Genomic DNA, 24,873 nt, shown 5'->3' with positions numbered 1-24,873 from the left:
GATTGGCAAAAAGAGAAGATGTGCAACAAGATTAATAAAGTAAAATTCTGAAGGAGAATTAGATAAAGATAGAGACTCTGTATCTGAAACAGCGGATTTGAACAACCAGGAAACTGTCAAAGTGCAAATACACAGCAGAGCTTCAGGTGACAATTTTTATAATTTGCAAATGATAGTGTTTTCATTTGTGGACAAAGGGTGCAAGATATGTGTTCAAGATTATATTTGTAATTTTACTGTTTTCTAAAATTAATATTTTGTGTGCAGTTCGTGACCTTATAGTTCAGCCATACTAATTTAAAGAAGTAGGGAGGACTTTCCCTGGCAGCCCAGTGGTTAAGACTCTGTGCTTCCACTACAGGGAGTGTAGGTTCTATCCCTGTTTGGGGATCTGAGATCCCACATGCTGCCGTGGTACAGCCAAAAAATAAAAGAGGGGAATTAAATAGATGTTACTTTTGCGCTTTCTAACTAGTAGCTGCTGCTGCTGCTAAGTCACTTCAATTGTGTCCGACTCTGTGTGACCCATAGACGGCCCACAAGCCTCTCCCATCCCTGGGATTCTCCAGGCAAGAACACTGGAGTGATCTAATTAGTAGAGTTTAGTTACTATTTGCATGTGAGTATTAAGCAGATTTGTAAAAGAGCAAAATAATCAAAATTGTAGACTATTAGATTTAGATTGCTGTCATTGGAGTCATGTCAGTTACAAAATATTTAGTGTATGCTTGGCATAGGAGTGTAATGTATTACAATGAACTCTGTTTTGATAGGGTTATACCACAGTACTGGGTCACTATTCTTTTGAGAAAGAGCAAGTGGCCAAATGAAAGACAGTTGAGTTGTTTTGCATTTTACATTTATTTTTTCTTGGGTTAACTTGTCTTAGCTTAATGTGGTATTTAATTCTCCAAAGCACATAAAATCAAACCGTCAGAGATTCAGATTCTCTGATCTTAAAATAAATGGGAGACAAGGAACATAAAAAATTTATCTTCTATAACTACTGAATAGTGGGCAGTACTAAATTTACTAAGGTTTTTGAATGAACACAACTTTTTTCTGGAGAAGAAGGATATTTCCTTAACCACAGGAATACTCGTGGTTCAGTGCATTAATACTTGTGCAGTAATACTTGTGTGCAGTGCATAAATGCCTTCTAGTCAAGAAAATGTGTCAGGCCCTTGATTATACTGACATAAATGTTTAGAAGTTTAGCTGTGGTTAGAAGTTGTTTAATCATTAGTTATGTAAAATATCAGTATTGAAAGACTTAGCAGTCTGCTATCTAGCCTTTCCTCGTAAAAAACCTAATCAAGTTACCTACTAGTTCTTTATTGTTCCATAACAAGTCTATTACAATTAGTAACTAATTGATGACCTAGATCAGGGATCTGAGCTTTTACATTTTCTGATTGAAAAATGTAACAAAGACGATATATGACACACAAAAACCTAAACTATATACCATCTGGTCTTTTGTAGGGATCATTTGCTAATCCCTGACCTTCCCTGACCTAGATTGTGTTAACTTTATTCCCTTCTAAAAGTCCTAGAGTGAGTCTCCTCCTCTCCTCCTATTTTTCTTCCCTAGTATTATCAGTCTACTTTTAATCATGGTTGAGATAATAATGAGAAATGCCTCTGTGAAAGTCATAAAAGTCATTTCTTGTGCATTATCTGGAAAACTCTGAAATCATTCTGTTTCAGCATCTGTTATGTACACTTCTCTCTTCTTCTCAAATGCTTTTTTAGCAGTCTCTCGCCATGGCATCCATATACTAGGAATCCAACAGCAAATCAAGATAGCTCTCACAGCACTTATATTTTCTTGATTCATAATTTAATTCTCAAAAAAAGATGTTTTTTCTGACAGAGGGTTTTATTTCCTTTTATTACAGTAAGAATAAAATAATTTATAATTATTTCATGCCTAAATTTCTTCCTGGATTTTGATTACTATGTTAGTTTGGGAAGATAATCTCTTTTTCTCCCATATGGTTTTAAAGCTTTCTAAAAACTGCCCAATTTGCTTTAGTTTTTTAAATACTAAATTAGGACAAATACAGTCCTCTTCCGCTTTATAGTTCCACTGCACACTTTCTGTATTCCCTACAACAGTAATGTGTTATGAACATTAATTGAACTCTTAGGGGGAAAATCACTGTTACTCACTTAGCAAGCATAATGTCTGTTGAGTATTTCACCTGACATTTATTACTGTGAATAGTGTTCAAAATCTCAAATGAAAAAAGCTTTCTTTGACAGGGTGGAATAATTTTACTATTTAAGGTAATAATACAAATTTTAAATATTACAGAATATATTACTGATGTCCATTTGAATGACCTGCCATCAAAATGAAGGTGTTAATCCACGATTATCAGGCACAAGCCCTCCTAAATCAGGCAATTTGTGGCCAGGATTGCCACCCACACATAAAAAAGGTAGAAGTTTCAGTTACTCAGGTTCCTTTGCTTTGATAGTTTAAAGTGTTAATTATGAAATATTATTCAGGCTTTTTAAAATTGACAGCATCATTTTATACAGCCATGATTTAAAATATTTTTGTGTGTGTGGCACAAATTTATGTATGACAGAGTTTACTCTTTTGGCATAGGGTTCTGAGTTTCAGCACATGCATAGATTGTTAGAACCACCACCACAAACACAGTGTAGAACAGTTCCAGCTCCCCAAAGAAGTCCCTCATAGTACTGTTTCATCCATAGTACTATTCCATTCCCTCCCAAAGCCCCAGCCCTATCTGTTCTTTATTCCTATTGTTTTTTCCTTTTCCAGAATGTCATATACATGTAATCATAAAGAACATAGTATTTTGAAATAGGCTGCTTTCACTTAGCTTAATGCATTTGAGATACAGTCACATTACATGTCTGAATAGTTCTTTTTTATTACTTAATATCTCATTGTGTGACTATGCTGTGTAATACACTGAACTCAGTGAGTGCATATACTCACTGAAGGATATTTGAATTTGTTTCCAGTATTTGGCAGTTACAAATAAAATATTTATGTACTAGTTTCTGTATGAACATGAATTGTCACTTGTTCAGGATAAACACCTGGATGTAGGATGATTGGGTTTTATGTTTTATGCTTAATGTTGCGTGAAGTTAAAGAGTCTTTATGACTTTGTGTTAGAATTATTTAAAGACATCAAAGACATAAAAAGCATGATCCGTAAATTAAAAAAAATTAAAATCTTTTTTAGCAAAATTATTAAGAGAATGAAAAGATTGGGAGAAAATATTTGTAAATCACATAGCTGACAGAGGGCTTGTATCTAGAATATATAAAGACCTCTCAAAAACTTAATAGAATCCTTTCTTTCAAACAAAGCCTTACTTGGAAGCAACAACAAATAAGTAAAAGCAAAACTGTTTTGGTTGAAGTCAAGATGGGGAGACTGAAACCCTTTCTATTTCATCACGGTTTCTCTTTGAGGATTTTTGGTTGTTTTTTTGTGTTTTCTTTAGGTAGTGCTCTTGAATGGTGTTTTTGACAGATATTTTTCAGCAGAGTAATTTTGCTGTTAATAGTTTCAGAAAAAGTGTAAAGGAACTATTTTGATTTCTAAAAGAAAAAATTATTCTATACTTGTTTTTTCAATCCTAGTTCAATCTGCATTATCTCCAAAGAGAAAAAAACAGCACAAGAAATACCGAAGTGTTATTTCAGACATATTTGATGGAACAATCATTAGTTCAGTTCAGTGTCTCACTTGTGACAGGGTGAGTATGTGAGGATTATAATACACAGGAAAATTTCTTTCAAATGCTTTTTTAAAAAACTGACAAGATGGTGTGAGTAGTTTTAATTCCTTCTCTTTGCTATTGATGATTATACATGTATTTCAGGTGTTTGCATAAGTATAAATTGATTCTAAGAGTAGAACTTGTTTTTTTGGAAGTAAAGCAGCATACTTTTTTAAGGATGGGTCTTGACTTGTCATTGAACAGGCACGCATTAGTAGGAAGAATTAACTCAGTTCTTCATCTCTGGTCACAAATAAAGGAGTATGTTGCTCAGCAACCAGAATTTGAAACACATGCATATTCTCCCAAGGCTGATGAAATTAGTAGGAAACAGTTGTTACTGACTTGTACAAGGCTATGAATGTATCATCTCACTTGGTTGTATGGTTTTGTAAATATTTTCTCATGTTAAGATTGGATTCAGATAATAAAAGTAGTATCAGGTTTATACAGAAGAGCATAAATTAATATCATCATGAGATTTTTAATAATACCTCTAAATTCCTGAATTTCTTAGAGGTTTTAAGAATGGTTTTACTTCAGTATAGTGATGAATATAATTAAATGTAAAATGACATATCTCAAAAAAGAAATAACCCCAAGAAGGTTTTCTGTTATTGTGTTAGAATTAAGTCAAATCTAAGGGTTTTCAATAGTCTATTTTAGTATCAGTTATTTAAATAGAATTATCCTGAAATATTTTCAGCTGTTTAGGTTTTGCATCTTGTTTTTTAAACTGCATTTAATAACTATCACTAGAGGTCATTTTCAAAAACAAATGCAGTAGTGATAAACAGTTTGAACCTCAAGCTACAGTGGCTGGGTGTGAGGTACTTCTGTTTACCACTGTGTTCTTGACTAATGGGGATGTTAGTAGTTATAGTGTGTGCGAAGATTAAATTTAGAACAGTTCTTGGTACAAAGCAGTTTTGCTTTAGTTGTTACTATTTTTGCTTTGATATTACTATAAAAAGCAGTTTGGTGTTTTGGTTTTTTTCCTTATTATAATTTGCTTGGATCTTTGCCGTCTAAAATCTGTCCTCAGGTGTTTGTGCTGGATTATTTTCATGCCATTCTTAAAACACAAAACAATTTTAGGTGTCTGTAACCCTCGAGACCTTTCAAGATCTGTCCTTGCCGATTCCTGGCAAGGAAGACCTTGCTAAGCTGCATTCATCAAGTCATCCAACATCTATAGTCAAAGCAGGATCATGTGGCGAAGCATATGCTCCACAAGGGTGGATAGCTTTTTTCATGGAGTATGTGAAGAGGTATGTGTGCATTTTCTTTGTTACTAGTTCATTGTTAAAACGCTGTTTCTGCTGTACTGGCAGAACATTTCCTTTCTTTTTTCTGTCAATGATGTTTCAGGTTTGTTGTCTCATGTGTCCCTAGCTGGTTTTGGGGTCCAATAGTAACCTTGCAAGATTGTCTTGCTGCCTTCTTTGCCAGAGATGAACTAAAAGGTAAGAAATACAAAATAGTTTTCATCTATGGTTAAACTGTTGTGAATGAGCTAAAATATTAGTAGGACTAAATATGAAATGTATTCGTAAAAGCTAAATTTTGAGGCAGCTTAAATAGTGCTTGCCCGTATTGCCGCAGTGCCAGCATCTGTCATGACGACATAAATACTATAAGTAATATCTTGAAATAACTGATACAAACTCCTATAGTACTAGACAATACAATATTTGAAGTGTGTTAAATCTGCTCTGAGATTGAAAAAAGGGAAAATTCAGCCAGTATAAAAGACTGTGAATCTGAATTAGTATGAATTTCTCAGTCGTGTTTAAATCCAATCCTTCAGTATTTTGAGGTGCCAGCACCTTGCTTCAGCATACAATACACAGTCTGAATTTTGTTGAGTGAATAAATGGGCGCAGTGTTATTTGAGATGGGCCTTCTGGGTTGAAAACAAGAGGGAGGTGAAGGGTGTTGTAGGCAAGGTTAATATGCCGACTTGAGCAGAGACTGAAAAGTGCATTACTGTTCTACGGAATCAGCGTGACAAACTCAAAGAACTGCAAAACCAAAAGAAAATAGCTTGCTTTTAATTGGAGAGGAATAACCAGATCTGTTCTATCCTCAGGTGATAATATGTACAGTTGTGAAAAATGCAAAAAGTAAGTGTCATTGGCAGTGCTTTTAATTGCATGCTTTGTATTTTAAATGATATTTTTCTTGGTTATTTGAATTGGACAGGTGAGATTTGTCCTAGTAAAAATGAAGAAACCTATTCTGTAAAACAAATCCAAGGTTAAAAATTTAACAAATTTAATAGGCTTAGCGAATATGTGACAGTGTATTTTGAGATAAGTAAGTATGTCATTTTGCAAAGAAAACATTTTCCGTATATATTATAGACATATACTAGGATATAGAACGTGCATTTTTATTACCTAGGTTAATTCTGCCATCATAAATAATGCAGTATTCTCTTGTGGTTTCTCACCGTGACAGGCTAGATTTAAGAAGTGAAAGTGATTATAAAGGTACATAGTTTCAAGTCTGTGTAAAATTCAGAAAGGTTATATTGTCTGTAATGTTACCTGCTATATGAGGGCCAAGTAAAAAAAAAAAAAGATAAGAAAAGTATGGATTTGAGGAGGAAGGAAAGCTCAAGAGGGAAGGGTTGTATTTATAATTATGACTCATTCAAGTTGTATGGCAGAAACCAGGACAACGTTGTAAAGCAGTTATCCTCCAATTAAAAAATAAGTAAAATATGAACAATGAAAAGCGTCATACTATTTAAAAAACCGAAAAGTATGATTTTGTTTCTTTATATCTATGCTAGCTGCCTTTTTCTATCTTGTAATAAATTTAGGCTTTTAAGTCTTCTTGGTGATGAGTTAGAAAAGAAAAATGAAGAATTGAAAGCAAATACGTTTGAGGTAGAATGAACTAGAAAATTTTTCTGAATCTCTCTAATAGAAAAATAAAAGCCTTCTAATAAGATACAAAATCTTCATAATACAAGCTTATGGCTTTTGTCAAAAACCCAGGGAAATGTTGATCTACAGCTATTGGTCTTCTTCATGACAAAAAGGTAAAGTGTACTGTTTGGTCAGTAAGGAAGAAAAGCTGCCTGTACTTTCTAAAAAAAAGTACACTTCTAGTGAATTAGAAAGTACTTATTATCAGTTTGTCCTGGAAGTTACAGTTGATTGCTGAAGACAGAGTTGGCCCAGAGGGGAAATCTTTCTTGGGAAAACAGTGCCAGCTAAAAAAAGGTAATAATGAAGATGGAAAAGAACTTGCATCCACCCCAGAATCCAAAATCAAAGTAGAGATCTGTCAGTGAAAATGAAGTTGCTCTGTTGTGTCTGACTCTGTGACCCTGTGGACGATAGCCCACCAGGCTTCTCAGTACGTGGGATTCTCCAGGCAAGAATACTGGAGTGGGTTGCCATTTCCTTCTGCAGGGGATCTTCCCCACCAAGGGATCGAACCTGGGTCTCTCACATTTCAGGCGGATGCTTTAACCTCTGAGCCACCAAGGAAGCCCTGAGATCTGTCAAGTATATGTTAGTATTGATTATTGGGAATTCACTGGCACTCTAGTAACAACACGTGAACTTCCAGATGTTCAAGCTGGTTTTAGAAAAGGCAGAGGAACCAGAGATCAAATTGGCCAACATCCACTGGATCATCGAAAAAGCAAAAGAGTTCCAGAAAAACATCTATTTCTGCTTTATAGACTATGCCAAAGCCTTTGACTGTGTGGATCACAATAAACTGTGGAAAATTGTGAAAGAGATGGGACTACCAGACCACCTGACCTGCCTCTTGAGATACCTATATGCAGGTCGGGAAGCAACAGTTAGAACTGGACATGGAGCAACAGACTGGTTCCCAATAGGAAAAGGAGTACGTCAAGGCTGTACACTGTCACCCTGCTTATTTAACTTCTATGCAGAGTACATCATGAGAAACACAAGCTGGAATCAAGATTGCCGGGAGAAATACCAATCACCTCAGATATGCAGATGACACCACCCTTATGGCAGAAAGTGAAGAGGAACTAAAAAGCCTCTTGATGAACATGAAAGAGGAGAGTGAAAATGATGGCTTAAAGCTCAACATTCAGAAAACAAAAATCATGGCATCTGGTCCCATCACTTCATGGGAAATAGATGAGGAAAGAGTGGAAACAGTGTCAGACTTTATTTTTTTGGGCTCCAAAATCACTGCAGATGGTGATTGCAGCCATGAAATTAAAAGACACTTACTCCTTGGAAGAAAAGTTAATGACCAACCTAGATAGCATATTCAAAAGCAGAGACATTACTTTGCCAATAAAGATCCGTCTAGTCAAGCCTATGGTTTTTCCAGTAGTCATGTATGGATGTGAGAGTTGGACTGTGAAGAAAGCTGAGCGCCAAAGAATTGATGCTTTTGAACTGTGGTGTTGGAGAAGACTCTTGAGAGTCCCATGGACTGCAAGGAGATCCAACCAGTCTATTCTGAAGGAGATCAGCCCTGGGATTTCTTTGGAAGGACTGATGCTAAAGCTGAAACTCCAGTACTTTGGCCACCTCATGCAAAGAGTTGACTCACTGGAAAAGACTCTGATGCTGGAAGGATTGGGGGCAGGAGAAGGGGACGACAGAGAATGAGATGGTAGATGGCATCACCGACTCGATGGATGTGAGTTTGAGTGAACCCCGGGAGTTGGTGATGGACAGGGAGGCCTGGCGTGCTGAGATTCATGGGGTCGCAAAGAGTCAGACATAACTGAGCAACTGAACTAAACTGAACTAGTAGTTAAGACTCTGTGCTTTCACTGTCAAGGACCCGTGTTTGATCCCTGATTGGGAAACTAAGATCCTACCAGCCATGTGATATGGCAAAAAAAAAAAATTGGTTATTAATAATAGCCATTCTTTATTTATCTTAAGTTATTAATTTCCACATTCGGGGTAAAGGTTGTAGGGACTTCCCTGGTGGTCAAGTGGCTGAGACTCCATGCTCCCAATGGAGGGGGCCTATTAATAAAAGATTCCACATGCTGCAGCTAAAACCTGGTGTAACCAAGTAAATAGATATATTTTTACAAAAAAAAAAAAAAAGAATAAAGGTTATATAATATATTGACCTGACCAACCAATCCTATAAAACTAGGATTTTATTTTACCTAGTTTCAGCTGATACATGAATGTTGTAAAGGCATAGCCAGACCACAGACAGTAGATTTTTCATCAAAGAATTACATAACTCTGAAGTTTTATCTTAATTTAAATAATTTTTAACAGAAAGTGATTCCAGTGTTTTATTAGTATGTTTTTAATTGGTAGCATATAATTCAGTAGTAAGTGTTTTTAGTTTGATACCTTTGTCTCTGCATTTTCTAAAAGATTTTGCTGTATATTTGAAAATACTAAAGGTTTTGTAGATTTGTATGGGAAACAGTTTTATTAAAATTGATTTTCCCTTTACCCCTTAGGTTGAGAAATGGAGTAAAGTTTTGTAAAGTACAAAAGTTTCCTGAGGTATGGACTTTATGACCATTCATTTCATTTTATGCGGTAGGTGAAGCTTTAATGTAACACAGTGCAGTGAATACTTTAGCATTTGTTGAAGATTGAAGTGGTCCTATTGACCATTTGCTATGTATACCCATTATGATTATCCATTTTAAAAATACTGGATCAAGTAAGTGCCCCTAGCAGTAAATAAAACTGTGTTAAACACAGTTTAATCAGACATTGTAGGGTCTTGCAGGTATAAAGTGTAAAATTGGAAAAACTAGTAGCTATGGAGTTAGGAAGTACCACATTTCAGGATTTCCACATTTTAACATCTCTGGAATGTTAATTGGATGATTAAGAATTGGATGATTATGTTTAATCTTGACAATAAGTATATTTAATAGACTCCTTTATCTAGAACAAGAAATTTTGAAATAATCCTACCTTTCTCTTTTAAAAAGATTTTGTGCATCCATCTTAAAAGATTCAGACATGAACTGATGTTTTCCACCAAAATCAGTACCCATGTTTCATTTCCACTGGAAGGCCTGGATCTTCAACCATTTCTAGCTAAAGATAGTCCAGCGCAAATTGTTAACTATGATCTTCTGTCAGTCATTTGTCACCATGGAACTGCAAGTAGTAAGTATCCAAGTTTGACATACGATTTTGCATTAAAAAAAGAAACATCTGAGTTGATCTCAAACAAGGCCTGATTGAACAAAAAAAAATGTAAAAGATTTTTATTAATTCTTTTATTTTGGTTTTTAAAATGTCAGAAATTTTAAGAATTTAAATAATTTTACTCTCATGTTTAAAATAGTAGAAATACATTGTGTGTTAAGATAAATAGTAAGGATTTTAACATGATTATTTTTACACTTTTTTTTTAAGATTGCATTCTTTGTTATGATTTTTATTTCCTCCAATGATGGTTGTAAGGGTACCTACTGGAAAAAATAGGTTAGTTCTTGCTATATCTCTGCTAGGTAGGAAGTGAGACTACAAAACTAGTTTTATCTTCCATTCTTGTGTTAATTTTATATCACTGAAATAATTTAAATTTTATCTTCCTGAATTCAGGTGGACACTATATTGCCTACTGCCGAAACAATCTAAATAATCTCTGGTATGAATTTGACGACCAGAGTGTCACTGAAGTTTCAGAGTCTACTGTACAAAATGCAGAAGCTTATGTTCTCTTCTACAGGTGAGGTAATAACTCATGAGTAGGCTGTTTTGACAAAGATGACAAAGCATCTCATATTGAGGTTAATAGTGACTTCTAAGACTTTCAGAGTGGATTGCTGAGTAAAGATTAGAAATTGTTTTACTCTCATTATGTGAGTAAAAGTGAAGGTTTGTGTGTAGAATGATCTTTTGTTAAGAAAATGTTAAATCATTTAGTTGAGGGGCAAAGGGTTATATTTTGTTTTAGAAACATTTGTTTTACTTTTAAAAATTAAGCACTGATAGTAGGAACTAAATACCAAATTTTCTCCTAACATAGCCAATAAAGGAGGTATTAATATAATATACTTTACAGTATCCTCTAAAAGATTGTACAAGCTACTGTCTTGTTAGCAATCATTTGAATGTCTGTTTTCTAACAGTAGTTATGTGGATACCAGTAGTTATCACCTAGATATCACCCCTAGGGTTATAATGTAGTGGGGGAGGCAAGGAGCAAAGTACAATATATTTCCTGTGAATAATTTTCAAGACCTAATAAGATTCACAGTACAGTCCACCTTCCATGTGCATGGGTTTTGCATCTGAGGATTCAGCCAATGGCAGATAAGAAATATTGGGGAGGGAAAGATTCCAGAAAGTTCCAAAAAGCAAAACTTGAAATTGCTCACCAGTAACTATCTAGCTACCATTTATGCCCTATATACTAATGTTTGCACAGCATTTATATTATATTAGATATTATGTAATCTAGAAGTAATTTAATGTATATGAGAGGATATGCACAGGTTACATGCAAATGCTACACCATTTTATATAAGGCTTTGGTATCTGCAGGGTTCCTGGAACCAGTCCCCCATGGACAACTGGATAACTCTATTAGTGTGTATGCAAAGTCTAATAAGGAAGTGGAAAAATCCACTTTACTAGCCTAATGGAGTAAAATGCTTATTGAATATAATGAATCATTGTCCTTAATAGGAAGAGCAGTGAAGAAGCACAAAAAGAGAGGCGAAGAATATCAAATTTGTTGAACATAATGGAACCAAGTCTCCTTCAGTTTTATATTTCTCGACAGTGGCTAAATAAATTTAAGACCTTTGCTGAACCTGGCCCTATTTCAAATAATGATTTTCTCTGTATTCATGGAGGTAAGAAACTCTAATGAAAAGTAGTAGTAGGAAGTTGCTATTAAATAATTTACAAATAAGGCAAGAGCCAAGGATTTTCCTCTTCCATTTATTTTCCATTTCCCATCTACATTCCAACATAAATGTATTTAATTTACTGTCGTCTCAAAAATTAGTTTTTTCTTATAAGTATGGGTAATCTATAGCCTCTTTGTAGAATAGATATTAATATTTATTGGGTACCATTTCCAAATGCTGTGCTAGAGTCTAAAAATACCAGAAACACTGTTTCTGTTCTCAAAGCTCCAGTTTCATAGTAAAGACAGATGCATAAACACCTGAGTAAGGTACAGGGATCACTTCTATTGCTCATCATTTTTCTCAGCTGAGAGACATCCAGCTCCAACCGTATCCATGGCTCTTATCCCTTTTGTCTAAATGAATAGCTGGCTCTTTTCCTAACCAAAAAAATGTACTTGGAATTTAACAACAACAAAAAAAACCTCACGCAGTTATTTGCTAAATATAACTTCTGCCTTTGTGACTGACTGTGTTACTGCCTGTTCCCATGACAAATAATACCTTAGTGTGACACTTTTAATTAAATTTCATGGTCGAAGACTTGTTATTCTCATTTATTAATTATTTTTGCAGTGAAACCTCAAGAGATAGTACAAATGTCCTGTATTGGGTTTAGAAATCTAAACTTTGAAAATATTTCTGTATGTGAAATTTTTCTCTTATTACTTTCTCCCACTTGAGCTATTAACTTAAGTCTCTTCCTGTTCAGAATCTCCCTATAATCCTTTCAAGGCATTTATCCGTGCCTGCCTTTTATTTTGGTTACTCATGTAAATTCTTCATTTCTTCTTCTGGATTATAAGCTCCATGAAGAAAAGATTATCTCTGATTTATCTCTGGTTTGCCCCAATACATAGTCAATGCTTAGTAAAGATTTATGTAAGTTAAATACCTGAACATCTTGGTTAACTTACTCTATATTTCAAGAGAAAATATATCTTCAGGAACATATATTTATACTTAATTTTCTACCTCTTGGGGAGATTTTTTAAGAATAATAACTGAAAAAATGCTAAGAATTAATCAGTTAAAATTAACAAAAGGAACAAAACAGATTCATTTTAAACTTTCCTAGGTGTTCCTCCACGAAAAGCTGGTTATATTGAAGACCTGGTTTTGATGCTGCCTCAGAACATTTGGGATAACCTATATAGCAGGTTTGTTTTTTTTAATCAGTATGATATTGTGAAAATCAGCTTATGAAATTTGTTAAAGAGAGATTGGTTATTTTGTATGTGCTCCTTGTGCTGTATGTTGCTTATGTAGAATATTCCCATTTTCCTTCATTTATTCACGCTGAAGCATGACTGGAGAGACTTTTGTAGCTAGAGTGGCCCTGATCTAGATAATTAATTCTAATTTTTCTGTTCTGATCGTCTATCTATAAAGATATGCTGTGATATTTAACTCTCTAAAGTTTTAAATTTTATTTAAAAATATTTCACGCAATCCCCTAATACATTTCTTAAAATACATTGAAAATAATTCATTTCATGAATTCTTACTTGAGTGGACAGGGGAAGTCTCCTCCTGATTAAAACTTGATTAAAACTGTGGCTGTGTATAACTTAAGATTTATAAACATATAAACATGCTAATTTTTGACAGCTACTTCTTTTATTGTATGTTATTGTTGCCCCAAACATTTTGTAACAAAAGTAGCTGTAAGGGAGAGTTCAAATATAGATAAAGCAGACAAACCAATAAACTGATATAATCATTGACCCTGAAAAGCATAAAATCAAGTCCTCACAATAATTTAGTTTTTACATTTTATGAAAACTTGGATACATTTCCTAGATCAGCTTTCCTCCAAATTATCATAATTATTAATATTCTTCATGCCTTAGGTATGGAGGAGGACCAGCTGTCAACCATCTGTACATTTGTCACACTTGCCAGATTGAAGCAGAGAAAATTGAAAAAAGAAGAAAAACTGAATTGGAAATTTTTATTCGGGTAAAAAAATGATGCTTTTCAAATTAGAAAAATGATCTAGAATAAAGAAAAAGAAGTGACCCTTAGAAAAACTCTGTAAGTGAAATGATTGGATGAAAGAGTTGTAATAGATTTTAAGTGTTACAGTCACATAACAGTGAGAGACCCCAGTAAGGTGACTGTAGTTCTAGTGAGTTAAGTTCTTCCTTTGTGGATTTTTGTTTTCATGGATTGGTAATAAATTTTGGTTTGTGTATTGGCACTGGCAAGAAGTCTTATTGAAATAGTCAGTTATAGGTTTCGATAAGCTAGTGATTGTTTTGGAAGGCATCTACTCAGATTCCGTTCTCTACTTTCACTCCTTTGTAAAGTAAATATTGTTTGGGGGAGCTCTCTATACTTAGACCTAGTTCCCACAAAGTGAATATATTATAAGATGTTTCTTGATTACAGGCAATAGAAAGTCTGATCAGAATCAATAGGAAGAGCTGAATAACCAGGTTTTATGGAGAGAAAGAATACACTTCAATTTGTCTAGGTAGCATGAAGTAAGTTTCTTCAAAGTGGTACTGTCAGTAAAACGGCTCCAACTATTTATTTATTCGAATTCCTAATAGAGAATCCTACTAGAGTTTGGGTCACTTGAGAGGCATGTTCATTGTATTCCTGTTCAAATTATATTGGTGGAGGGATAATTCTGTAAGGGAAAATTGAGATTTTTTTTAGTAAAAGATGGGGAGAAGTTATTGAGTAGATACTACAGATGAATAGTACATTTCATGTTGTGGACACACACTGCTCTTCACACATACCTGTTTCTGTTCATAGATTTAGAGGTGTTTTTTTGTGTGTGCCCTTGCCTAAATAAAGACATTTTTACATACACAGGAGAATATTACAGGTGTGGATTGATTTATTGTTCTTGAATCTCATTTGCTTCCTAAAGAGGCAAATTTTAGTTAAATATTAAAAATAGGTCATTCCATGAATACTTAAATAGATGGCTAATGACTATCCATTAGGGTTTGATCAATAGAAGCCATTCTAAGTATTTTGAGTAGAATAGGAATACAAGCAATGCAAGACTTAAATAACTACTAAAAGAACTGTCAGTGAAGATCAAGAAGACTGTAGCTGACTTTCAGGAAATATGGAAGGTGGGTAGGCTGCCATACTTGAGATAGGAGCAGGGACAGTGGCTCACAGTGGGGTTTCAGAGCCCAGACAAGGTAAAGAAAGCTTTTTGTAGTAGCGTGGGCCTGGTCAAGGGTGTTGGAGCACAGGCAACATAGAAATGGATTTCCATGTTGGCTGGAGATGGATATGTGAGGAGGCACAGCGTAGTGGTGGTGGCAGATTTGAGGGACTGATTTCTTGTGTGGGATTGATTCCATGTGTAGGATTGATCAGATAATACAGGCATAATGAGAGCCAGATTTCTTATTGTCCGATAAAGGAGTTACATATACTGAAAGAGAAAAAACTAAAGTGGACTCTTTGTTATTGGATTAAAATTGTAGATATCTTTGTGAACTCGCTGTCACAGACATATGCATATGTGTGTGCGTGCTCTGTCATGTCGAACTCTTTGGGACTTTCTGGACTGTGGCTCGCCAGGTTCCTCTGTCCATGGGATTATCCTTGCAAGAATGCTGAAGTGGGTTGCCATTTCCTCCTCCAGGGGATCTTCCTGACCCAGGGAATAAACCCGTCTCTTGCGTCTCCTGCATTGCCAGGTGGATTCTTTACCACTGGGCCACCTGGGAAGCCCATACACATACATACGGAGCTATGAATGTGTGTACATGTACATGTAGATAGAAATGAATGATGAACCTAAATTAATTTCCCAACTCTTGTTGCTGAAAAGGCCTGGATAACTCCAGTAGGATTGAGCATACCCAGCTTTCTTCAGATCTTGGCTTCTAAACATCTTTCTGTAGTCAAAGTGACCAGCCCTCCTTGGAGAAATGGCTGCTTTCAGGGCTGAGGCAAGAGAATTGCAAGATGAGCTTGGGATTTCATACTATTCCAAAAACTTAAGAAGTTTTTGAAGAATGATTGGGGAAATGTCAGAAGTACACAGAAGCCAGCTTGAAGGGACTTTTCCTTGCTGAATTTCGGATAATGTGGGCTTCAAAATAAATTATAATATTCTTCAGTTCAGTTCAGTCGCTCAGTCTTGTCTGACTTTCTGTGACCACATGGATTGCAGCATGCCTGGCCTCCCTGTCCATCGCCAATTCCCGGAGAATTACCCAAATTCATGTCCATTAAGTTGGTGATGCCATCTAACCATCTCATCCTCTCTCATCCCCTTCTCTTTCTGCCCTCAATCTTTCCCAACATCAGGGTCTTTTCCAGTGAGTCAGCTCTTCACATCAGGTGGCCAAAGTATTGGAGTTTCAGCTTCAACATTAGTCCTTCCAATGAGCACCTAGGACTGATCTCCTTTAGGATGGACTGGTTGGATCTCCTTGAAGTCCAAAGGACTCTCAAGAGTCTTCTCCAACACCACAGTTCAAAAGCATCAATTCTTAAGGGCTCAGCTTTCTTTATAGTCCAACTCTCGCAGCCATACATGACCACTGGAAAAACCATAGCCTTGACTAGATGGACCTTTGCTGGCAAATAATAGTATTATATAAAGGACAGAAATGGTATGGACCTAACAGAAGCAGAAGATATTAAGAAGAGGTGGCAAGAATACACAGAAGAACTGCGCAAAAAAGAGTTGCACGACCCAGATAATCACGATGGTGTGATCACTCACCTAGAGCCAGACATCCTGGAATGTAAAGTCAAGTGGGCCTTAGAAAGCGTCACTACGAGCAAAGCTAGTGGAGGTGATGGAATTCCAGTTGAGCTATTTCAAATCCTGAAAGATGATGCTGTGAAAGTGCTGCACTCAATATGCCAGCAAATTTGGAAAACTCAGCAGTGGCCACAGGACTGGAAAAGGTCAGTTTTCATTCCAATCCCAAAGAAAAGCAATCCCAAAGAATGCTGAAACTACTGCACAATTGCACTCATCTGACACGCTAGTAAAGTAATGCTCAAAATTCTCCAAGCCAGGCTTTAGCAATACGCGAACCGTGAACTTCCAGATGTTCAAGCTGGTTTTAGAAAAGGCAGAGGAACCAGAGATCAAATTGCCAACATCCGCTGGATCATCGAAAAAGCAAGAGAGTTCCAGAAAAACATCTATTTCTGCTTTCTTGACTATGCCAAAGCCTTTGACTGTGTGGATCACAACAAACTGGAAAATTCTGAAAGAGATGGGACTACTAGACCACCTGACCTGCCTCTTGAGAAACCTATATGCAGGTCAGGAAGCAACAGTTAGAACTGGACATGGAACAACAGACTGGTTCCAAATAGGAAAAGGAGTACGTCAAGGCTGTATATTGTCACCCTGCTTATTTAACTTCTATGCAGAGTACGTCATGAGATAGCTGGGCTGGAAGAAGCACCAGCTGGAATCAAGTTTGCTGGGAGAAATATCAGTAACCTCAGACATGCAGATGACACCACCCTTATGGCAGAAAGTGAAGAGGAACTAAATAACCTCTTGACGAAAGTGAAAGAGGAGAGTGAAAAAGTTGGCCTAAGGCTCAACATTCAGAAAACAAAGATCATGACATCTGGTCCCATCACTTCTTGGGAAATAGATGGGGAAACAGTGTCAGACTTTATTTTGGGGGGCTCCAAAATCACATGATTGCAGCCAAGAAATTAAAAGACGCTTACTCCTTGAAAGGAAAGTTAATGACCAGCCTAGATAGCATATTGAAAAACAGAGACATTACTTTGCCAACAAAGGTTCGTCTAGTCAAGGCTATGGTTTTTCCAGTGGTCATGTATGGATGTGAGAGTTGAACTGTGAAGAAAGCTGAGCGCCGAAGAATTGATGCTTTTGAACTGTGGTGTTGGAGAAGACTCTTGAGAGTCCCTTGGACTGCAAGGAGATCCAACCAGTCCATCCTAGAGGAGACCAGTCTTGGGTGTTCACTGGAAGGACTGATGCTAAAGCTGAAACTCCAGTACTTCGGCCACCTCATGCAAAGAGTTGACTCATTGGAAAAGACTCTAATGCTGGGAGGGATTGGAGGCAGGAGGAGAAGGGGACTAGAGAGGATGAGATCGCTGGATGGCATCACTGACTCAGTGGAGTGAATTTGAGTGAACTCTGGGAGTTGGTGATAGACAGTGAGGCCTAGCGTGCTGCGATTCATGGGGCGCAAACAGTTGGACACGACTGAGCAACTGAACTGAAAGGAAATGGGAAGTTATATGCAGCAGGTGATTCTTGGGATTTTCTCTTTTGGGGGATCCATTTTTGATCATGCAGTATGTGGGATCCTAGTTTCTGGATCAGGGATCAAACCTACGCCCCCTGAAATGGAAGTGCAGGGTCTCAACCACTGGACTGCCAGGAATCACCCAATAGGTGATTCTTAACTGGAATCTTTGACTATAAACAATATTATTGGATCATTTAGAAAAATGATGGAGTCTGAGGATTAGATGCTAGTATTATATCAGTATTTCTAGGTTTTTATCATTTGTGTCAAATGTTTAAGAAAACCCTATGTACAGCATTTTGCAGACTTTAATGATCATTTTTCTGGTGTTGTGTGAAAGTTGCTCAGTCTTGACCGTCTCTTTACGACCCCATGGACTATACAGTTTGGGGTATATACTGCATTGTATAGGACAGTACCAGACCCACAGTGTTTTGTCACCTAGGCACAAAAACAGTATTCAGTAGACCAGCGACTTTTAGGTGATGGTCGGTAGTAAAGAATCTGCCTGCTGATGCAGGTGATGCAGGTTCAATCCCTGGGTTGAGAAGATCCCCTGAAGAAGGAAATGACAACCCACTCCTGTGTTCTTCCTTGGATAATTCCATGGACAGTGGAGCCTGGTGGGCTACAGTCCATGGGGTTGCAAAAGAGTTGGAAACAACTTAGCTACTAAACAACAATAATATATGGTACAGTTAGTGAATCTTATGGATGTGACCCTACTTCTTCATTTACTTTGTGTAAAGTTAGTTACATTGTCAGAGGCAATGTGGGATGGTATATCATCTCAGTTAATGGGACAATCAGTAAGACCAGCAACGCTGATACTAGAAGAAACGTACATTAGGAAGGTAGACCCAAGTCCAGTGCTGCTGCTGTTAAGTCGCTTCAGCCGTGTCCGACTCTGTCCAACCCCAGACTGCAGCCCACCAGGCTCCGCTATCCCTGGGATTCTCCAGGCAAGAACACTGGAGTGGGTTGCCATTTCCTTCTCCAGTGTATGAAAGTGAAAAGTGAAAGTGAAGTCACCCACTCAGTCGTGTCCTACCCTTCATGACCCCATGGACTTCAGCCTGCCAGGCTCCTCCATCCATGGGATTTTCCAGGCAAGATTACTTCCTTCTCCGAAATCCAGTTCTAGGCATTTGTAAATCACTTACCATCAAGGGACTTATATCCAGGTTATGTAAAGAATTCATATAATTCAAGAAGACAGATATTCCAGTTTGAAAATAAGCAAAATATTGTAATATACATTATTCTTACTTTATGAGCATTGACTAATGCTCAAAATTCTCCAAGCCACGCTTCAGCAACACATGAACCGTGAACTTCCAGATGTTCAAGCTGGTTTTAGAAAAGGCAGAGGAACCAGAGATCAAATTGCCAATATCCATTGGATCATCGAAAAGCAAGAGAGTTCCAGAAAAACATCTATTTCTGCTTTCTTGACTATGCCAAAGCCTTTGACTGTGTGGATCACAATAAACTGTGGAAAATTGTGAAAGAGATGGGAATACCAGACCACCTGACCTGCCTCTTGAAATACCTGTATGCAGGTCAGGAAGCAACAGTTAGAACTGGACATGGAGCAACAGACTGGTTCCAAATAGGAAAAAGAGTACGTCAAGGCTGTATACTGTCCCCTGCTTATTTAACTTCTGTGCAGAGTACATCATGAGAAACACTGGGCTGGAAGAAGCACAAGCTGGAATCAAGATTGCCGGGAGAAATACCAATCACCTCAGATATGCAGATGACACCACCCTGATGGCAGAAAGTGAAGAGGAACTCAAAAGCCTCTTGAGGAAAGTGAAAGGGGAGAGTGAAAAAGTTGGCTTAAAGCTCAACATTCAGAAAACGAAGATCATGGCATCTGGTCCCAATACTTCATGGGAAATAGATGGGGAAACAGTGGAAACAGTGTCAGATTTTATTTTGGGGGGCTCCAAAATCACTGCAGATGGTGATTGCAGCCATGAAAATAAAACATGCTTACTCCTTGGAAGAAAAGTTAACGACCAACCTAGATAGCATATTGAAAAACAGAGACATTACTTTGCCAACAAAGGTGTGTCTAGTCAAGGCTATGGTTTTTCCAGTGGTCATGTATGGATGTGAGAGTTGGACTGTGAAGAAGGCTGAGCGCCGAAGAATTGATGCTTTTGAACTGTGATGTTGGAGAAGACTCTTAAGAGTCCCATGGACTGCAAGGAGATCCAACCAGTCTATTCTGAAGGAGATCAGCCCTGGGATTTCTTTGGAAGGACTGATGCTAAAGTTGAAACTCCAGTACTTTGGCCACCTCATGTGAAGAGCTGACTCATTGGAAAAGACTCTGATACTGGGAGGGATCGGGGGCAGGAGGAGAAGGGGACTAGAGAGGATGAGATGGCTGGATGGCATCACTGACTCGATGGACGTGAGTCTGAGTGAACTCCGGGAGTTGGTGATGGACAGGGAGGCCTGGCGTGCTGCGATTCATGGGGTCGCAGAGTTGGACACGACTGAGTGACTGAACTGAACTGAACTAAGCATATGAATAAATACACATTCTCATTAGTCATTAGTAAAATGCGAATTATAGCTACAGTGAGATACCATTACACACTTTTTAGAATGACTAAAACAAGAGGACAATATCAAGTTCTGACAAAAATGTAGAAAACTAGAAATCTCATAAATATTGTTGGTGGACATGTAGTGTTACGTACCAACTGACAACCAGCTTGAAAATTTTTTAGAGGTTAAACAGCCACTCAGCACAGGACTCCGCCTGACATGCTACATTCCATGGGGTCACAAAGAGTCGGACACAACTTAGCGACTGAGCAGCAGCAGCAACACGTGACTCAGCAATCTCATTCTTAGGTATTTACTTCAGAGAAATGGGGCTTCCCTTGTGGCTCCGCTGGTAAGGAATCTGCCTGCAATGCGGAGACCTGGGTTTGATCCCTGGGTTGGGAAGATCCCCTGGAGAGGGGAAAGGCTACCCACTCCAGTATTCTGGCCTGGAGAAATCTCTGGAATGTATAGTCTATGAGGTCGCAAAGAGTTGGACAAGACTGAGCAACTTTCACACAACACCAGAGAAATGATCATTAAAGTCTGTAAAACCCTGTACACAGATGCTCATAGCAGAATTGGTCGTAGTTGTCCCAAATTGGAAATAATTGATATACCCATCTGGTGCCAAATAGATAAACAAGATGTGGTATATCCATACAATGGAATACAACTCAGCATAAAAATGGTAGAGCTACTGATGCATGCATATGATGAATCTTAGAAACATTATGCAAGTGAAAGAAGATAAGACAAAACGTGACTGTGAGATGTCTCATTCCATTTATATGAAACTTCTTTTTATAAAAGGGTAAAGTAGATCAGTGGTTTCCTGGGGCTGCGAGGAAGTGATTGATTGCAAATGGGTGCAGGGGAACTTTTTAGGGTGTCAGAAATGTTTTAATGGATTGTGGTAGTGGTTGCATAACTATAAACGGAAAACCATTGAACTTTATGTTAATGTAGGTGGATTATTCTTTAATAAAACTTTTTTATTTTTTAAAGCTGTTTTTTAAAATGCAAGTCTGTAATTTTTCCATAACTCTAGGGTTTTGTCTTAAAACTCAATAGATGGATTGATTGAATGTTTATCAGGTGTTAACATGTCCTATTAAGATAACTTAGCATCAACGTCCATCACATTCTTTGTGTATGAGGAGTTGGCCTCATCAGATAATGAAGTAGAATGGTTGTATTCTGCTACAAAACACGTTTTAGACTTTAAGTGACTGATTTTTTTTTTTCCCCTGTAGCTCAACAGAGCATTCCAAGAGGAGGACTCTCCAGCTACTTTTTATTGCATCAGTATGCAATGGTTTAGAGAATGGGAAAGTTTTGTGAAGGGTAAAGATGGAGGTAAGTGTGTAACAGAAAGACAAAATTCTTTGCAAAATTTTTGTTTACTTGACAAATGTTTTTTGAATATATGTATTTGGAATTAAACTACTGAACAGGAGATCAGGGATCATACAGTCTAGTTTATATTTTGGTTATTTTTAATTTTTTAAAAACTTTCACAAATTATAGCATATTCGTGGAAAGTATAAGGGAACTAAATAAAAACTAGCCTACAATCTTAACATTAAAAAATTTTTTTTAATCCTTCCAACAATAAGATTGGTTAAATTATGGTGCATCTGTTACAATGGATACTACATGAACTTTAAAAATTATTTGTATAACAGTGTTTAATAATTAAAAAATAAGAAGTTCTTGATATATGAAAAAGGTTATAATATAGTATGCATAGTCAAACTTTTTTTTGTTTTAAAAAAAAGGCAAACATATACAAAGGCAAAAAGACCACGAAAGATGTGAAAATAATTTGCCTATCTTTCTGTAGTGGGATCACAGTATTTTTTTCTTCTTGTGCCTTTTTTTCTTTTTAAAAGTTTTTGAAAATGAAGGTGCACTATACTTTTGTATTCAAGGGGAAAACAGAGTTTTTTTCCCTTAAAAAGGATTCATTTTGAGAATTCCCTGACAGCCAGTGGTTAGAATACTGTGTTTTCACTACCAAGGATCCAGGTCCAATCCCTGGTCAGGGAACTAAGATCCTGCAAACCTTGAGGTACAGGCAAAATATATATATATTATATATATATATATGCATTTTACATTGCCCTGTGTAATATTTTTAGTTTAATGACAGTCTGAAACTGAGAGTTGATTCTTTTAAATTACAAAGGAATTGTTCTTTTGTAGCATTAAAAGTACATTTTAATCTGTAATTCCCAAATGGATAGTTAAGAAATTATTTTTATTAAATTTTGGGTGGTAGTGAGAAAACTTTACTTGTCTGCTTTCCTGGTTCTGTTTTGGGGAACTAAGACCCAAAAGGAAAGAAGCTCAGAATAAGACAGTTAAGAACTAACTAGAATAATCTGACTTCAAAATAATCTGATTAAACAGTTGTATCCTTCATTAATTCAGGTTCAGGAATATGTAGTTGTTTGGTGCATTTATGCATTTTGATTATTTGTTTTGCCTTTTAACTTAGATCCTCCAGGTCCTATTGATAACACTAAAATTGCAGTCACCAAATGTGGCAATGTGATACTCAGGCAAGGTAAGTTTGGCTAATACTATTAAGCCTTTGCTTGTTAGTGATTTGTCACACTCTGTAGTTCAGGAGACTCTTAGTAGTCAATGCTCTGTGGTGATCTAAATTGGAAGGAAATCCAAAAAAGAGGGGCTATATAGCTGATTCACTTTGGTGTACCATAGAAACTAATACAACATTGTAAAGCAACTGTACACCAATAAAAATTAATTAAAAAAAAAGAATATGTAGGTAAAAGAATCTCTAACTTTTTAAGGCAGACCATAAAGTTGCAGCCTATAACTATATGGGCTGATAGCCTGAAGATTCATGTTCTGAAACTTCTCAATTATTCCTAGAGTATTCGTATTGGGGGTACATTATGAAAGCTTTTGCAATATGAAGGTGAAAGTTTGTGAATACTGTTTTTTCTCTATGTACTTGATTTGTAGGAGCAGATTCTGGTCAGATTTCTGAAGAAACATGGAATTTCCTACAGTCTATATATGGTGGAGGCCCCGAAGTTATCTTGCGACCTCCAGTTGTTCATGTTGATCCTGATGCAGTACAAGCAGAAGAAAAAATTGAAGTAGAAACTCGGTCTTTGTAATTCGGAGGATATATAGAGTCCTGATGAGAAATCATTTTCACTTCTCCTAGCATATTCCCTTGCAAAAACATTCCTAAAAGCATGTTTATTTTCTTGATTTTTAATGTTTTAGCTTTTTTCCTTCTTACTGGGCATTATGGAAGAATGTGTTAAAATGTATAATATTCTACAGGTTGGCATATTTAATGCTAGATAACTTATAAAGTCTTTCAGTGTAATATTTTTGAAAGAGAGGGGATAATTGTGATCATTTGGCAATCAGGTTATCTTTGATCTTTATACTACATGTAAATCCATAGTCCTTTGTAGCTTTGTAAATACTTTTGCTTTGAAAACTTTTTCATTACCGTAAACCACCATAACTCTGACCAATCTTTTCAGTTCTCTAAAAACCTAATTTAATTGTATAGTTTTGACATGGCTTCATATTATAAAGAGCCTATTTTAAATTGAGTGTCACAGTCAGAAAGATGTTGTTAATTTCCTAAAGCTCAGGAAACTGTTAGGGTGTCACTTCTTTTGCACTGCAGCATATGAATTAGCATATTAATATTTACAAAATGTCTTTTTGAATGTAGCAATGATGTATTTAGTCTGAGTGCAATTTGTGTCAGCAGATATTAATAATTTATTGCCTCTTACACTGTAAAATGTTAAATTTCAGTTCCTATAACCCTGAATAGTGTTCATTAATAACAGTAAAAAAAAACTTTAGGGTTAGTTTTAGGGCACTTTTATTTTGAGAGCATGAAGTATAGAATGTGTTGATAATGCTGAAGCCTCTTGCAAAATGATTTTTTAAATGAAATGCATAAAGTCTTTTTGAATAACATAGTATGCACTGCTATTTGCTTGATTATGTGATGTCAAAAGTTTAATTATATTCCAAGTACAAAAACAAATGGGATTACTTTGAGAATGTTGAATAGCATTCACAGTGGCTTTGTTTTGGTCTGGGGCAGCTGCCACCAGCTAAAACAGTATTATTAAAATCAGTTCAATAAAAATGATTTAAAAATTTATAACTTGGATGTTGTATTTATTTGACAGATATTAAGGGTGAAGGGTATAAAGTCTGTTGATACTAATGTCTTGTTATTTCTAATCAACAATATGCAAATTAAGTCATTTGGTATAGTATTTAAAGTTTTGGTATTTAATGAAATTAAATAATGAGCCATTAGAATCTATTTGAATTTTTAAAAATATAGATAGCTTTTAGTTTTCTTCTTTCTCATGATTATGCTGTGATCCTCTT

General features: G+C 36.4%; 1 protein-coding gene across 1 annotated transcript; it reads left to right on the top strand.

Annotated features, from left to right (window-relative positions):
- Positions 1-6: 6 nt before the first annotated feature.
- LOC108635183 (ubiquitin carboxyl-terminal hydrolase 33-like) lies at positions 7-24,637 on the top strand (the record flags this gene model as incomplete). Its single annotated transcript, XM_018045447.1, is given in 17 exon segments — positions 7-42; positions 44-146; positions 2,321-2,358; positions 2,360-2,447; positions 3,638-3,753; positions 4,876-5,048; positions 5,149-5,243; positions 5,870-5,903; positions 9,227-9,272; positions 9,713-9,893; positions 10,335-10,461; positions 11,424-11,593; positions 12,729-12,810; positions 13,504-13,612; positions 21,717-21,819; positions 22,964-23,032; positions 23,458-24,637. Coding segments are annotated over 17 exon segments (1,728 nt in total), but the record flags the coding sequence as incomplete, so codon positions are not given.
- Between the last annotated feature and the right edge of the window lie 236 nt (positions 24,638-24,873).

This window comes from Capra hircus, unplaced genomic scaffold (genome assembly GCF_001704415.2).
Source record: "Capra hircus breed San Clemente unplaced genomic scaffold, ASM170441v1, whole genome shotgun sequence".
NCBI lineage: Eukaryota > Metazoa > Chordata > Mammalia > Artiodactyla > Bovidae > Capra > Capra hircus.
The sequence above is the reverse complement of the archived record's forward strand: the minus strand, read 5'-3'. Positions and strand labels throughout refer to the sequence as shown.